Source organism: Aulonocara sp. 'chitande type north' Nkhata Bay, linkage group LG22 (assembly GCF_057382095.1).
Source record: "Aulonocara sp. 'chitande type north' Nkhata Bay isolate Kocher_YH1m ecotype deep benthic linkage group LG22, A_spYH_male_GT1.1, whole genome shotgun sequence".
In the NCBI taxonomy this organism is placed as follows: Eukaryota; Metazoa; Chordata; class Actinopteri; order Cichliformes; family Cichlidae; genus Aulonocara; species Aulonocara sp. 'chitande type north' Nkhata Bay.
In genome coordinates, this window is record NC_141364.1 from 16,978,702 (window position 1) to 16,995,722 (window position 17,021).

At 39.7% G+C, this 17,021-nt stretch overlaps 1 protein-coding gene across 1 annotated transcript in view; it reads left to right on the forward strand.

Moving 5' to 3' along the window:
- csmd3b (CUB and Sushi multiple domains 3b) overlaps positions 1-17,021 on the forward strand; it is a 414,655-nt gene that overhangs the window by 389,755 nt on the left and 7,879 nt on the right. Inside the window, exons 57-68 of the mRNA XM_086281026.1 lie at positions 15-200; positions 525-698; positions 4,707-4,889; positions 5,038-5,214; positions 6,867-7,046; positions 8,431-8,604; positions 8,770-8,943; positions 13,042-13,115; positions 14,062-14,173; positions 14,270-14,449; positions 15,682-15,741; positions 16,646-16,804. Of these exons, the coding sequence (XP_086137152.1) occupies positions 15-200; positions 525-698; positions 4,707-4,889; positions 5,038-5,214; positions 6,867-7,046; positions 8,431-8,604; positions 8,770-8,943; positions 13,042-13,115; positions 14,062-14,173; positions 14,270-14,449; positions 15,682-15,741; positions 16,646-16,804 (1,833 nt within the window). The remainder of the gene's footprint in view (positions 1-14; positions 201-524; positions 699-4,706; positions 4,890-5,037; positions 5,215-6,866; positions 7,047-8,430; positions 8,605-8,769; positions 8,944-13,041; positions 13,116-14,061; positions 14,174-14,269; positions 14,450-15,681; positions 15,742-16,645; positions 16,805-17,021) is intronic.

Here is a 17,021-nt window from a genome sequence, read left to right on the forward strand (position 1 = left end):
GTCCCTGTGTATAGTGGTCAACTGCTCTGATCCAGGTATCCCAGCCAACTCAATCCGGCAGAGCAAAATAGAGCATGGCAACTTTACCTTTGGCACAGTGGTTTTCTATGACTGCAATCCTGGGTATTACCTGTTTGGATCACCTGTACTGACCTGTCAACCTACTGGACAATGGGACAAACCGCTACCTGAATGCATAGGTTAGTATCGTTCTCTCTTCCTCACAATCTTTGGAAAGACAGTATTTTAGCAAGACTGGGTTTGGAATTTATTGAAATGATTCTTGCATTTTTTTTTCATTTTGTTTCTTTTTCATTTTGTTTCTTTTTATATGTTACTCTTAAGATTCCCTTAAAGCCTAGCAAGCAGTGTCATGTCAGCTTTTTAATCCTTAATCCTTGCATATATTTTTAATCTGTCCTTAGTTCTTGACAGAAGTAGCTGCACCTCCTCTCACAGAGCTTTGCTGAGTCAAAACGAGTCATCCATTGTTTTCTTCATTTCTCTCCTCTGTGGCTCTCTAGTCGTAGACTGTGGTCATCCCGGCTCTCCCCCAAACGGTGTGCTGAGCGGAGATAAGTTTACATTTGGTTCAACGGTTCGGTATTCTTGTCTGGGCGGAAGACAGCTGAAAGGAGAATCATCCCGGACTTGTCAGCTCAATGGGATGTGGAGTGCCCCCATGCCATTCTGCTCTGGTAACCATTTTAACCTCTGTTGAATACACAGACTTTAACGTCCACCCTATCAGAAAGACGAATATATAGATAGCAGTTGTAGATGAAAATCGAAACGTCTAAACATGCAGACTGAAGTGCGGAGAGCTTCATGCTTTTATATCCAGCAGACACTTTCCTGAACCTTTCAGTCAGGGATAATGGAAGGGATGGGTGAACATATGGAAGGAAGACTTGGCACTAGAAAAGAGAGTATATCAGTATCTGTCTGTTAAAAGGGCTCCGGAGATTAACTTTACCCCACACTTACAGTCACCTCAGTCGTGGACTCTTAACCATGTGCATTTCTCTTCTGGTCAACTAACCATGAGCCAGTTTCACTGTGTTTCAGAAATGTTTAACCCGCTTTTATGAGGGATTCTATGATATGATCGATACAGTGTAGTAAAGTAAGTAGGTTCTTAAAGTACATGTTCAAATACTGAAATATTTCAGCTAATTTGTAGTTTTGCATTTTCTCAAGTATTAGCTGTGTTTCCTTTTCTACAGTGAGTGGATTTTATTACAATGTTGTGGAGTGTAGCTGCAACACTCATTGTTCTGTAAAGTGCTTTACACAAGCTTTCAGTCTCTGCTGTATTTGCTGTATATGCATATCTCACTACTCACTGGGCTAGACCGTCTCTCCAGACAGAAAGCCTCCTTACCTTCCCTCATGTGTAAACAAACCATCTAAGTTATGTGACACTCAGTTGGCCTGCTGGGGGCATGATTGTGGCTCTCCAGACTGAGAGGCTCCCAGCTGCCGCTTATATAACAAACTGAGTGAAAATGCATTCCAGACGAGTTGACTAAGAATACATTGTTATTTACAGCAATTGCCCAGGGAGACTTGGAGAGTGAGGCAGGGTAATAGTTTAAGAAGCGGTGATTCATGTTTTCACCTGGCAGGTCCATACCAAAGATCTGCAGACATGAGAGTTCAGTCCAACAGCAGCACAGCTTGTTCTGTTATTCTGCCTGATGATAGCTGATGAGATAACGCATATATGAAGTGATGCTGTTTGTGATATTTGATGATATTTTCAGGCTGTGAGCGTAGAGCTACTTGAGACTTGGCTCTCAAAGATCTTAGATTTGCAAATTCAATTCACAAGCCGACCTTGCCACTTATCTTGAATATTTATTTATTAGGCCTATGAAATGAAAGACCTTGGCTTTTGCCATGCTGAAAATAACAAGTTGTTATGCCACAGTTTCTAACAAAAGTATTCAAACAGCCTATGGTATTCTAATAATCAGCATGCCAGGGAGAGTTTCAGCCTGTTTGGAATTTATTTATTAACAGTTCAGAGTTGGCTGAATTTGTATAATTGAACATGACTTGGGTTTCATAACTGAGCCAAACTGTAGTTGTCTACCATCTGCAGAAGCTTTAAGCAATACCTGAACATCTTAGGATTTTTACACTTACGTCCTGTCATGCTGAGAGCTACACGAGATTTTTTAAACCACTCACAGGTTTGTCCATTAAAAATGAAGCTATAACTGGGAAGGCTGGTGAAACAGCTTTTCTCACTTCAAAGGTTAGACAAGCCTCTAACCTCCAAAACCTAAAAAACTCTATGCCCTCTACTGTTTGCTTGATCCGAACAAAAACCTCAAGTAAAAGAAAGGTGTGATTTCACAGGACACTGAGTGTGCCACTTCAGTAGGTCACAAATAGTCACTTTTACTCTTAAATCCTTTTTCACATTGAACAAATGAAATGCTGTATTAATTCCTCTTTCAAAGCGTTGGATGGATTTCATTACATTTGGCCAGAGCCAGGCCAATGTTTATCCTGTGTATCCGGAGTCCTAATGCTAAGGTATTAGCTGAAAGCTGTAAAGAAGAGTGCAAAGCAAAAAAATGCATTTTCCAAAATGTTGAGCTATTCCTTAATCTGTGCTTACTGGAAAACTAAGTACCTTCATCCATCCATCCAACAATTCATCCATCCAGCTTCTGCCAATTATGCAGGGCCAGGTCACAGGGGACCAGACCTCCTTCTCCGTAGGCAACTCCTCCAGGGGAACACCTAGGATTCCCAAACTAGCCAAGAGTAATAATCTATCCACCATGTCCTGAGTCTAACCCTGAGCATTCCTCCCAGTAGGACAATATCTCACCCAAGAGTCAGATGAATGAACCACACTTTTTGATGTGGAGGAATAGCAGCTCTACTCCAAGTCCCCCCAGAACGACTGAACCTTTCACCCTATATCTAAACGCTTCTTTTGCCCAATTGTATCCGCAGTCTCATTCTTTTGCTCACTATCCAGAGCTTGGTACGATAGGTCAGGGAGGGGATGTAGATTGACTGGTAAACCACAACTGACCAGTATAGCATCCACATGACTGCACATGTGGCCCGTTTCAATCTCCTGCTTCCCTGACTTGTGAACAAGACCTTGAGTGTGCAAGCAACCATTTTTCCAGCTGTGAACCGTGGTCTCAGACTTCGAGGTGCTAGTTCTCCAGCTGCTTTACACTTACCTGCGAACCCTTCCAACGTGGCCTACCATCTGATGAAGCCAAGAGAACCACAACATCTGCAACAGCAGAGATGAGATCTCGAGGCTACCAAATGGAAGCCTTCAACTGCTTGGCTCCACCTGGAAATTCTCTTCTTAACCCTTTAAAGCAGGGGTGGGGAACCTCAAGGGCCGTTGTCCTGCAGGTTTTAGATATCACCCCTGTTTTAGATATCACCCTGTGTCAACATACCTGAATCAAATGATTAGTTCATTACCAGGCCTCTGGAGACCTTCAAGACATGTTGAGGAGGTAATTTATCCATTTAAATCAGATGTGTTGGATCAAAGACACATCTAAAACCTGCAGGAGGCCTGGAGTTGCCTACCCCGGGTTTAAAGGGTAAATTAGGTTAGAGTTTAAAGGGTTAAAGATTATAAAAAGATGAATTTTATTTAAATCTTTTTTGGTTTCATTTGTTCAGGTTAGTAGGGTAAGTTTATATAGATGTGTAAGAGCATCTACATATGGTCTTTCCCTCCTGTTTTTACATTCTTACCTGCTATTTTTTCAAGTTTCTGAGGCAAATAAGAGAGACTTATTGAGTAGAATATTATTTATTTACATCTGAGAAACCGAGTTTAAAATCCTAAGGCATTACAAAAGATGTTATATCATTAAATGTTGTGTCTCTGCTACGCGTAAGCTCAATTTAGCAGCAAGCCTCTAGATATTTGTACTATAATACAAACAGAGCCAATGTGAATTAAGGTTATTTTTTTCAGAAGTATGAGTCAAAAACACAAAAACGCAAGCAGATACTTGTACACTTTGAATTAATTGTCAACAATAAATGTGAATGGAGGCAACAAATTGAAAACATAATTAGCAATCCAAATCTAACAAACATGAATCAAGTTATGATATTATTCACACTCACACATAATCCGGTGCAATTTTTAGACCGTTAACAAAATAGGCAGTACTGATCTGAAATGTTTGAGCAGAAATATATTAGTCCAGGCCTTGGTATTTGTGTGATGATGTGAGCTTTTTTGTGTGTGAAAGTGTGTGTTCCCAGGAGTGTGCTCTGCTTGTCAGACACAATTTGCTGACCAGGCAGCTCTAGAAGGACAGAGCTAGGATCTCTCGCACACACTCACAAAGACAAACACATGCACCGCTGCCTATTTACTCATCAGCACACATGCACACACATGCATATGCACAATCTGTATGATATTTAGAAGCAGCCATTAGATGTTTCTTTTAAAATCCTTTGTCCGGTTTGCAGTTTTGTTTTCCTCACCCTACAAATAATGAACCAAAGTTGTTTATTTCTCCATTTCTTTGCTTTGATAAGTTGGAGTCATTTTTGAAACACAGCTCGTTATACAGACAGTGTGTACTGACTCAAGGATTAGCATCTTTAAGTGTAATCCTTAATTCGGTACAAACCAGTAAGAAACCTGTGAGGGACCTAAGTCTGTATCCTTTTTTGTTTCCATGTAGGTGACACTACTGGTTCGTGTGGGGACCCTGGCATTCCCTCTCATGGTTCAAGAGAACAAACAGATTTCAGGATCCGTTCTAAGGTCTACTTTTCCTGCTCAGAGGGATATGAACTTATAGGTTCTTCAGAGAGGATGTGTTTCCCGAACGGGACCTGGTCAGGCACGCAACCCTTTTGTAAACGTACGGGGATATTTCTAATTGATTTAAATCTATCCTGAAATGGCACCTTGTCAATTATTCAATTATTATGAACCCACACGTGTTTCAGTGTTTCCACTGTCTTAGAGGTGACACTTGCTGAGGTCTTTTCCATTTCTCTGTCCTGCAGCTGTTCAGTGTGGTAACCCTGGCACTCCCAGTAACGGCAAAGTATTTCGTTTGGATGGAACAACATTTTCTCACTCTGTCATCTACTCGTGCATGGATGGCTATCTGCTCACTGGTCCCACCACCAGGCAGTGTCAAGCCAATGGTACCTGGTCAGGCACACAGCCCAACTGTACTAGTAAGTTATCTGCTTTGATTTGACCAATAGGTTGATACATATATAAGTACTGTCTAGTACATTTGTTGGTGTATTTTCAATATTTTGTCCATGCAATCATGAGGTGACTTTGAAGAGTTTTCAACTGTATGCAATAATTACACTCTATATATGTAATTGGTGTATTAAATCTCTTGTAATACCATGAAAGTTTGCAACCAATAAATATCACCAAATTCTGGGTGTGAGATTAGAAAGCACAGGCGACGCTGTTTTATGTCCTCTTTTAAATTATGATGCCACAGTATAGGAGTAAAGAAATAAGCCTCAAATCTTTATATTTTTATTGCAGACAACAGAGTGACTTATATAACCTTGATCATCGTTTACTTGAGTTAATTTTGCTTATTGAATCTGTGGGAAAAGTCTCCAAGCGTAAATAGCCATAAAACGTAACCTTCTGTTACCATATGAGATATAAGCAAAGTCATAGTTGAGCAAGTGGAATTTACTTAACAGATAAGTTGTTTTTTTAAGTTTATTTGAATAATTTGTCTTATTTCAATTAAATACTGTGCACTCCAAAAAATGCTTTGGAGGTTTACTTTAAAAAGTTATGTCAAGTGGTTCCACCCAACGGTGGTAAGTAACGTCTAAGAAATTGACTGTTTTACTCTAAAATGTTGAAGATTCAACAAAAAGCCACTGAGTTAATTTGCCAAAGGAAAGACAGTATTTTGCTGAAATGTAAAAAATGACTCAAAAAATAGCAAAAAACAATAATGTATTAAAAGAAAATGCCTCTAACATATATCTATATACTGTGTCCAAAAGTACTTCTTGATAATAGGACATCACAGAGAATTCCCAGATTATATTAATGCTTTCCAGTATCCAGATATGCAGTAGCATGAAAAAATAGCTTAAATCAGAAATGCTATAAATTCTTCGATATCGGTTCCCAGATTGAAAAAGTATATAAGAATACCTGATTTAAAGGAAATGGCTTTTACAGTAGACTACTCCACATCTATTAACAGGCATGACACTATCTGGGGTGGGTTTAGAAGCATTTAAGCTGCCTATTAGACTATGAAGGACAGTGCCTAAAAAGTACAGTCTGGGGAATCCTAATGCTCCTTAAAAGAGTCCCAGGACAACCTCGGCCATTTTTAATATCATTGTTGTTTCATTCATGAGAAGTGAAACCCACACAGAAATGTGATGAGATCACACAGTCTGATCAGGAATTTGCTATCGACTGCAAACTCACCACTTTCAAGAGAAGAAGCTTTATTGGAGATAATTACTTAATGTTTTCCTTCTACTCTAATATAGCAGTTTTAAAACTAAGATTCCTGAGGTATCATTTTCTGATATTTTCATCTAGATTTAATCTGATCTGTACTTTAGGGCCTGAATATTTTTCACACTTCACCTTCTTTGCACCCTAACTTACCTTTCCTCTTTCTTTATCTGTTAGTTTATTACATCTGTCACCTTTGGTGTCCTCTTTCTTTCACTTTTTATTATTAAATTACCTATATGGATAGAGTCTAGATTAATGAATAGAAACAAAATTAAATTTACCTTGTGCCATAGTATGACCTATAAAGTAATTTTGATCTCTATCTCATGTTGTCCACTTTAACCCCACTTGTCCGTCTCCATAGTGATAAACTGTGGCGACCCTGGCGTGCCAGCTAATGGGCTTCGCTATGGAGAAGACTTCACCATTGGTCAGAATGTTTCATTCCAGTGCCAACCAGGATATAGAATGGAGGAGGATGGGTCGCCTGTGAGGATGTGCACACAAAATGGGACTTGGAATGGAAATATGCCACTATGTACAGGTAAATTATACATTCAAACTCTTAACTCTGTTCAACCCTTAAACAGTACTTATACTGCTATTACACAGTAGCAAAACAGACCCTTTAAATTGCTCTGTTCCACTTCAGATACTCCCATTACTAAACATCCTATTAGCTCTGTTCTGGCAAACAAAAACACACATGCAGAACCTAATAATATCAACACATAAAGCTAGCTCGCTAGCTAGCATTGGCATTGCTATAAAGGCTAAAGTATATAAAAATTGTTTGGTGGTCCCTTTATTTGTGCTTTGCAGTAATGTTGTAGGTAGTTGCAGTGCTCTGCATATAACTATAAACCTTAGAGTGAACACACTGATGCAGTTAAATACATCTTTATGTTGTTTTTATTTTTATTTATATTTTTATTCTTATTTAAATCCAACAGATTTGTTCATCATTATACGACATATGTTTGTTTAATAGCAGTGGACAGATGCAAAAGTTGTGCTTTACTGTATACCCGCTGTTAGATCAATTTTACTGTCAAACAAAGCTGTAGTTAAACTTAGATAAGTTCCACTCATCAAGTCGTAGTGAAGCTGTAAAAAGTTTTACGCAAAGAAGAAACAGGGATGTTTGCAGTGCAGCACCATATACTAATTTCATGCTAGTGACTGTCAGCAACCACTTGCCAACCAGTCACAGAATAGACTTACATACAGATTACAGTGTAGCAAACAGTGGTTATCAGACAATCACTCACCAGTACTCAACAGTATGACTGTTTTATCATTTGATGATAGTACCATAGACCTGTGGTCAGGCTTGGATGAATAGGGATTTAAACAGAGTGTTTCTTGAACATAGCTATTTTGGGGCATTTGTAGAAGATTGTGTTTTTTTTGTATGCCATAAAACAATCAAACAATATTGCTATAGAGAGGAGGTTCTGCTACAGAAAAATCCTACTTTAAGTGAGCTCCAAGTACACCTTAAACTATGTCTAACCCCAGTTTTCTCTGTATTGACAGCAGATTCTGCTAAGTTTGTAGTTAATGCCTCTAGGAAAAGAAATAACAAATGCAAGCAGTCACATCACTGTCACCTCTAATACAGCTGTTAATGTACACAAGTCTCACATGATACATTTAAACTGAATTGAATGTAAGCAGTTACTGGATGTAACTGAAAGTCTGGGAAGTCCAAGATAAGAAGATGTTTATGTTCACTTTTTACTAAAACCATAAACTTATTTTTAAATCAGTGGTTAATCGACTACTAAAACCTTAAGTCTTATTTTCTCACGTGATTTTACAGTGCAGTCATGTAAACTAAAAAAGAGCATCAACTGCAGCTGTTCTAAACAACACTTTTCCCGCTTCACTCTCTTTCCCAACCCTTCCCCCTCTTTTTCCCCCAGCTGTGACCTGCTCGGCTCCACCTGCCATCAGTAATGGGGTACTGCAGGGCAGTGACTTTGAATGGGGCAGCAGCGTGAGCTATAGTTGTTCACCTGGATATGAGCTCTCATTTCCAGCTGTTCTGACCTGTGTCGCCAATGGCACCTGGAGCGGCATGCTCCCGCAGTGCTTACGTAAGCATCACATTGAACTTTGGTTGTAAGGACACATCAATTACACCCATCACAAATGGAGCAAAATCTACTTTTGTCCTTGAACTTCCATAAAATTGAGCACATTCACCATTTCTAGCACCACAATTGAAATGGGACTTTGTGTGTTTGTCTCCGTGTTTGCAGCCAAATTTTGTGGTGACCCGGGGACTCCAGTAGGTGGTTTCAGAGAGGGACGAAGTTTCATCTATCAATCAGAAGTGTCCTTCAGCTGTGCTCCGCCTCTCATACTGGTCGGCACAGCAACTAGACTTTGTGAAAGCGATGGCACCTGGAGTGGAACGCAGCCGCGCTGTATCGGTAATCCATTCGTATTCACTTGACAACCATACAAAACATTCAGCTCATTGAAAAATGGTAATTAGGAAGACATTAGCTCATGAGAAGACGTGGTGCTCTGAACTTTTCTACACATCACTCGGCAGAGCTGTAGAAGGTCCGTTCAGTCTTTAACCTCCCAGCTTCCTCATACAGAGTCTGTGTGACATCCAATTGTGTGCACATGAGAAGAGAGCATTTGATAGATTTCACAGCGAGAGAGCGGCCGTCATCTGTGCTACCTCCTCCTGCTCTAACAAGGCAGCTCTCTAGCCAAAAACAAACCGTATTTTCAGTAGTGAGAAGTCAGCGACATGTTTAACTCCTTTTCTGAGCTACATGTGGCAAAGAGTGGCTTCAGGCAATGTCCTGACCTGACATTTCCTGGAATCCATCTGCTCTTGTTAATTATTTTAGTTTAGAGAAATTTATAGGCCTGCTAAACTTCATGCACTTGGCTGATATGTGAACTCTATAACAGGGTGTTAAATATTTACTTTTATGCTCCTTTGATTTTCCATAATAATGTGATCACTCAGTTTTAATTGCCATAAGGTAGCAAAATGACTTTAGGTCTTGGTTAGAACTGGCTATTGTTAGATTATAGCCTCTAATTGGCACAATTTTGCTTTTAAATAAAGATCAACCTTATGAATGAGTAAGTAAACAGGGAGGCTAGGAAAGCCACTTCTGCTTTAAGGTTTTAATATTTAAACTGAAACTTGGTCTCTATCGAAAAGGTCTACAGAGAGATGCAATGCTGAGACCCATAGAATGCTCTACACTGTGTTTCTTAATAAATGTACAAGTTCATAAAAAAATCACCAGTGTTACTGTGCCAACTAAGTCTTCAACATGTTTAAAATACAATACCAAGGCCTATAACCTCTGCCAGAAGTTTATATAAGATTTTACTGATTGCTTTTTAACAGTTCCTGACTTCATCATCAATCATTTATCCCCACATGAGCTGGAGCACAGCCTAGCATCCCCAGGCAGGGGTGTCTTACCCACTTCAAAGTCAGGGTTAAAATTAAAAGGCGGTGTTGGTTTAGCCAACAGAGCTTCCAAACTTCTGAGTGAGATTTCTCAAGAGGTCACTCTAGTAAAATGCATATCGTCTTTTTAAATAACATATCAAAGTGTAATATTACAGACTTGTTTTTAATGTGGCCCCTTTGCGATACATACGTTTCCTTTTTGATTAATAATAATCATTAATATAATGTCTTGATGTTACTTTTTTTCATTTGCTGGCTATTCTAGTGTTCGTCTGATAGCCCCCTGCCTAATGATCATGACAGTTAATGACCCAAAATTATGAACCTGACAGCCTCATTTTTGTTTACTCATGAGTATTCTGTGCCGAGCAACTGCTGTTCTTTAAAAGTTAGTGTTACATCAACTTATTGGAATAGCAATGAATAGTGACTCATTTGAGACAATCTTAATAAATGGAAGGGCAAGAGTACCTGAAAGGAGAACTTGGATATAAGTGAAAATATTGTTCCTTCCAGCGGACTCTCTCCCAAAGGCCATTTGCAAGCATACCATGCAAACATATTCCCATATGTTTTCTCTGTTGGACTGTAACAATGAAAACTCATTTATATTACAAAACTACAGCACTGTGCAAAAGTCTCGAGCCACCTCTCATTTCTTTATATTTTCCTGGAAATGGGTGCAGTGTTTTATTGAAATATTTACAAGAATACAGGGAAGTAAAGTTTATGTGTCAAAACAGAGATTGAACAGTACTGATAAGCTTGAAAGTCAATATTAGGTTTGACCACCTTTTTATTCTTCAACACAACCTGACCTCTCTTAGGCAAGCTTCCTTGTCATTTCTTTAAATAGTCTCCAGGAATAGTTTTCCAGGCTTCTTGAAGGACATTCAAAGCTCTTTTTTGGATGTTGGCTGCCTTCTGTTCCAGGACAGACCATCCACTTTCTTCTACAGACATTGTAGACAATCACTATATAAGACCTGTTTTCCACTCATACATCAGCCTTGAGTGTCACCCTTCCACTGAGACCATTTGTGATGAGGCTTCAGTGAACAGTAGATGGATCAGCTGAAGGTGCTCTTCAGTTCCGCTCAGGTCTTGGCTGTATTTCTTTTTCTATTTCATAAGGACATAACTTGCAGACGTTGTTCATCTGCTGTAGATTTTTTCCTCAAAAAAAAAAAGTTTCCTCAAACTTTTTAGGAGCACTCTGCACACCGTGGAGTGTCCCAAGCTTTTGGCTAATAGCTCTTTGGGAATTCATTTGTTTTTGCAAAAACACTGTTTTATTCCTGTCAAATTGTGTTATCTTTTAAATTTTTCATAGATTCAACCAAAGAAAGTGAAACAAATTATGTGTGCTTTGCGATCGGCTGATCATAACAAAGAGCCTAAAAACACAAGTGGTTCTTTAGTTTTTTGTTACATGTAGACACAGCACTGGTTTATTCCCTTGAGTTAAGAGTCTTTTTATGCTATAACTATCCTTGGGTCAGTGTTAAGGGAGTTTAAGTGAGTGACTTCCTTATGCTTTAAAAATTATAAGAAAGTTTTGCTCTGTGGAAGCAAAATCTAAAAATGAGGGGTGGCTTGAGACTTTTGCACAGTATTGTATGCTGTGTGTATTATACTAGACATAAAGTCAACTTTAAAAATATATGATGTAATACTGTATACTGCATATATTGAATATCGAATTCCTTGTCTCTGAGATCTGATTGCTAGTGGTCAAAGTTCAATTAGCAACATATTAGATAAAATTCAGAATTTAAAAGTAGGGCTATAAAACCTGTTTTGGAACTTACAGCAAAAGTGCTTGCTCAGAAGTTGAGTTAACACCAGCACATGCTGTAACTTACAGTATTTAGTAAATGCCTTCAAGAAGCAGACATCCACATCCAACTTCAAACAAACGGCTGCTATCTGGGGATTAAGAAGAAAATGAGAAGGGATATTCGGCACACTTTACAAATGGTCCCTGTGAGTCAATTTACCAGCCCATGCAATGTTTAGAGCAACACTTGGCGTGTCTGATTCAGAGCAGGTGCATGGTAATGAATTTTAATAAATGAGAGCTATTGTAAATGCCAACAAAGACCTTTTTTTTCTTACTTTGCAGCACTCAATAAGGGATACAGCCACTACTTTTACAGCTGCTCAAATGGGAAACAGACTATCTGAAAACAACGGGCTGTCTTTAAATTGTTACCCCATCTGATATAAAGACTTCATCTATAACTGCTGCAATAAGAACTAGTTTCAGTTTGCTGCTGCTGCCGCTGAAGGGAGATCTTTCTGTTCTGTATCATAATTGCTTTTGTAAATGGTAAATGGTAAATGGCCTGTATTTGTATAGCGCTTTTCTAGTCCCTAAGGACCCCAAAGCGCTTGTAGACTGAGACTGTTAAACACACGCAACCACAAAGTGACTCTTGGTGTGTTTTTATGGGCAAAGTGATCTGAAGTGTGTGTGTGTGTGTTTTGGTTGATTTATTAGTTTGTGATGTTAGTGTCTGATGTGTATTACTATGTGACTGAAACAGAATGAGTTTTGACCTAAAGCAGCCTGCTCTTTAAATGAGACAGATGAGGGAAGAAGCAGTTGGCAAACGGAGGTCTGGTGACATGGAAAGACAGAAAAAGAGGGGAAAAGAGCAGTTGTACAGCGAGGTAGAAGAAGACAACAGTGAAAGAGAGGAAGAGGGCAGACAGATAGGTACAGGAAGTGAGGGAAGGAGAGAGAGAGAGGTGGAGAGTGAATCTGTCATTTCAGAAGCTGTATTGAATTGAGCTCTGCGTCAGGATGTGCTCTACATGCTGATGACCCTTCCACATGCGCACACACAAACTCACATACGTACACACACACACACACACTTAGAGTGGGCCCTGCTTCGTTTTCTGACAAAGTGCTACTGCCCCCTGCTGTCCTGATGGCATATATAATCCACTGTTACCATGACAACAAAAGGGAGGAAAGGGAACTTGAGAGGGATGTATAACGCTGCTGCTAATTTATCTTTCTCCTATTTTTTGTGTGTAATTACTTCCACTCGTGTGCTGATCTTTTCAGAACCAACCAAAACCAGCTGCGATAACCCGGGAACACCACGCTACGGCTCCTTGAATCGGACCTATGGTTTCAAGGTAAATCTGCACTCTCAGACTAGTGCCGTGTCTTTCTACCCAAGAAGTGAACCCAGTAACTAATAGCAGCTGTTGCAAATGAAAGAGAGAGGAAAGAACGAAAGGCAGTAGAGGGAGTCAGAAAGAAAATAAAATGTTAAGACATTCCAATGCAGCGCTTTAAGATTCTTATCCACCGTGCAATGCCATCAGGGAAGCATCTTGTCAGTCCTAAACCACTTGCAGTATGGTAATGGCTCCAGACATACAGCCAGAGTCATAAAGAAGCATATTCAGTGACAACAGGAGCAAGGAGTCCTGCAACAGATGATTTGCCACCCACAGAGTGCTGATCTCAAACAGTGTGGGATGCTTCTGAAACTACTTGAATTCCCAAACCCAAGAACTATAGGAAATGCTTCAAGATTCTTGGAGAACAACCTGCTTACCTATTACCAAAAAATTATAGTCATTTCAACCAAATAACTAATAATTCACTGTTAATTTGTTATTTGGCAGGAAGAAAGCAAGTAAGATATTTTATAAGGATTGCTACCTGCTACCGCACAGGAGGGAAAATATCTAATGGTTGATAAATATTACAGCATTGCCAGGTAGCAAACTTCATTATATGTTTGACTTTTGATTTGTCTCAAATTAAGTCCTGATGAACGGGGAATGCAAGTTGATTTTATACTTCTAATATTTTAAGGAATACAATGGATGCTTGTGCATTTGCATTGACATGCCACAACCACAACTAAACATCTATTTTAATGTACTTCATATTAAAATACTGGTCTTTATCCACACGAATTCACCTGTTGAAATACGAGTAGCATTTATCCTAGCAGTACAACACTATGATGCTCCTCTGAAGATATTCAGACTCCTCTTTACCAATCAGATCTGTTACAATGTCTCTAATGGCTTCTGTGTGCACTTCTGTCTGTGTCCTTATGCCTAGGTTGGGAGTGTGGTGTCATTTCAGTGCCAGCCTGGTCATTTGATTCAGGGATCTTCCTCCAGAACCTGTCAGCCTGATCTAACATGGAGTGGGACGCAACCCGAGTGCATACGTACGAAACACACTGTTTCAATTTGTCAGCCGCTCACCCTTTCATCCCTTCAGACTCTCACTGAAGTGTAACAATGTATCTGTCTAAACCCCGCAGCCCACGCCTGCAAGCAGCCGGAGAGCCCACTCCATGTGGACGTGGTAGGGATGGATCTTCCTGGGTTTGGCTACACCTTGGTGTACAGCTGTCAGCATGGCTACTTCCTGGCGGGGGGTTCTGAACACAGGGTCTGCAAGAGTGACAGCACTTGGACTGGAAAGATGCCGATATGTCGGGGTAAGTACTTCTGTCCTGCTACAGTCATTTCCATTGTTCACATTTCCTTTAAGTGTATCTTTTTTTGATTATCTTATCTGGAGCATTTTAGCTTAAGTGACCAGATAGCAGTGTTTGAGCATGTTTAGCCCAAGGAGACTTTGTCACTTCACACACAGGGACAGACAAGCCATCTGGAGTAGGGGGAGATTTCCTGTTGGGTTGATCAGCCTTTGGATTGGTGGTGAGCCTGGTGGTTCAAAGGCAAAACAGATCAAAAATGTCCCATGGTGTTTTGTCCCTTTGCTAGATTACCAGGCAGGACCATAAAGGTGAAGTCATGCATTAATCCTGCTTTATCAAGCTCAAACTACAACCTTGTGAGCCATCGCAGAAGAAATGAAAGAATTGCAACATAACCATCCCGTACTGTACATAGTTAATACTGTAAAATATCAATATCAATAACAATACACTGCCTAGCAAACAATGCTACAATTATCTCTTCGTATTGTCTCACAAATTATGAAAAATGATGGAAACACTGAACATTTGAGCCAAAAAGTTTAAAGTCCACTCTTCAAATCTCACAAAAAGGTCAATTTGGTAGGTGCTTTGATCATATAGAAGAAATCAGCATCATCTCTGCTATAAATATATAGTTGGCACTCTTTAAAATCTTTTACTTAGTATTGACACATGCTCACACACTGTCTTTTCTGAAACCATCAACCACGGCTACCACCCAGCTGCCCTGGAGTAGTCTTCAAAATTGGAGCACTTCTAAATCCAATTTAAGGTTCTCGGACAAATAACCTGTTCCTGGCTTGCATGTATTTGTTGCCAACAATAGCTGCATCTTGACGTGATAGTACAAGCTGCTGATGGTGAATAGAAAAAGTGTCTTGAAGCCGGTTTTAAAAGGATCTAATATACACAGCAGTTATTGGTCATTGATCATTAACCTTATTTGCATTTCAATCTACAAGTAACCAGTAAATAGGTTTGTCTTGCTCGACCCTTTTTCGGCCCACTTCTCACTCATCATTGTGACCAAGAGTGACTGCCGCTGCATTTTAATGTGGTTACTTGTTAGTATGAATTGCACTCTCCCCTGGATAACATGGTTGATTAGGGAGGTTGGCTGCAAACTAAAGCATTTTAAAATATTTCGTGCTGTGCCCCTGCTGCCCTGCTCAGGAGTTTTGATATGACATTATCTTCTTTTTCTCTTTCTCTGGCTGTGTGTGTAGCCGGAGAGAAGAAAAAACCTGTGAAGCCAGTAACAGGAACCCCCAGCCCCAAACTAAACGGTCAGTTCTACTACTATCTTTCCTATTCCAGTCTTTTCATTCCTTGTCTATTGTTGACTTATCTATTCCGTTTTAGTCTGGCTTAATCTGTCGTTCGATAAATTCAGCTCAGCTCCTTTTCACTCTGCTACGTTCTGCTCCACAGTGCTGCTCTTGTTTTTCTTATGCTCTTGTCGATTTTGTTGCACTTTACTGCTTTCTATGGTAGTTCTAAATAATTTATTTTTCCTCACTACACAGAGAAAGGTAAATTAACTACTGTGAAATTCTGCTCTTCTTTATGCTTGTCTTTTTCTGCCATACTGTGTGCACTTATCTGCATAAAATGCACACATGCTGAGCAGTTATATACACCAGTTTGCTACAACATTAAAACCACCTGCCTGTTGCCTGGCGAAAAGTTTAACAGAAAGAGTTAATAAAGCAAAGGCAAGGAGCCCAGTAAAAGAAGGCTTAGCTCACTCTCTCTATCCAACCACCAGGACGCCCTGCAGAGAGCAATAAAAATGTAAGTAGCATAGATAAAGGGATGAAGGCAGGGCAAAACGGCAAAGAAGAGAGCCAGTTTAGCTAACTATGTTGAGGTCAACAATGCAGCGAAAACTGAAGACAGATCATCACCTTAAGTAGTAACAGCAGACTCCACACAGGTGAGTGGCAGGAACCCCAGACAAGTCACACCCCACAAGGCCAGATTAATGACACACACAAAACTGATTCATGCAAGACAGAAAGAGAGAGGGAGACAAACAGAGAGAGAAAATGATGAGTCAGCACAGGAGGACAGTACCATCATAGGGGTTAATGCTGTTTAATGCTGATTGGTGCAGGCAGTTCTTCTCATTTTGTTTTTTAAAGATTGGAGCGGACCGTAATCTAATTCATATTCTCTTCTTTTTCGTAGTTCCAGATGATGTCTTTGCTCCCAACTACATATGGAAGGGTTCCTATAATTACCGTGGGAGGAAGCAGCCTATAACACTGAGCATCACCAGCTTTAACTCCACAACGGGGAGAGTCAATGTTACCCTTAGCAACGGCAACATGGAACTGCTCCTGTCAGGCATGTTACGCTAGGTTTAATTGTTCAGTAATCTACTGAAAGCACTTTGAGTAGATTACCACATAAGTGCTGTGACATGACAGGCCATCGTTGTAATAAAATGTAGCTATAATACTAAAATATGCTGTATTGATCCATTGGCAAAACTGTAAGCAAGCAACCAAACAGAATTGAGAGCACTTTTATTCTTTATTGTTGCTTTTTGTTAATGATTGAA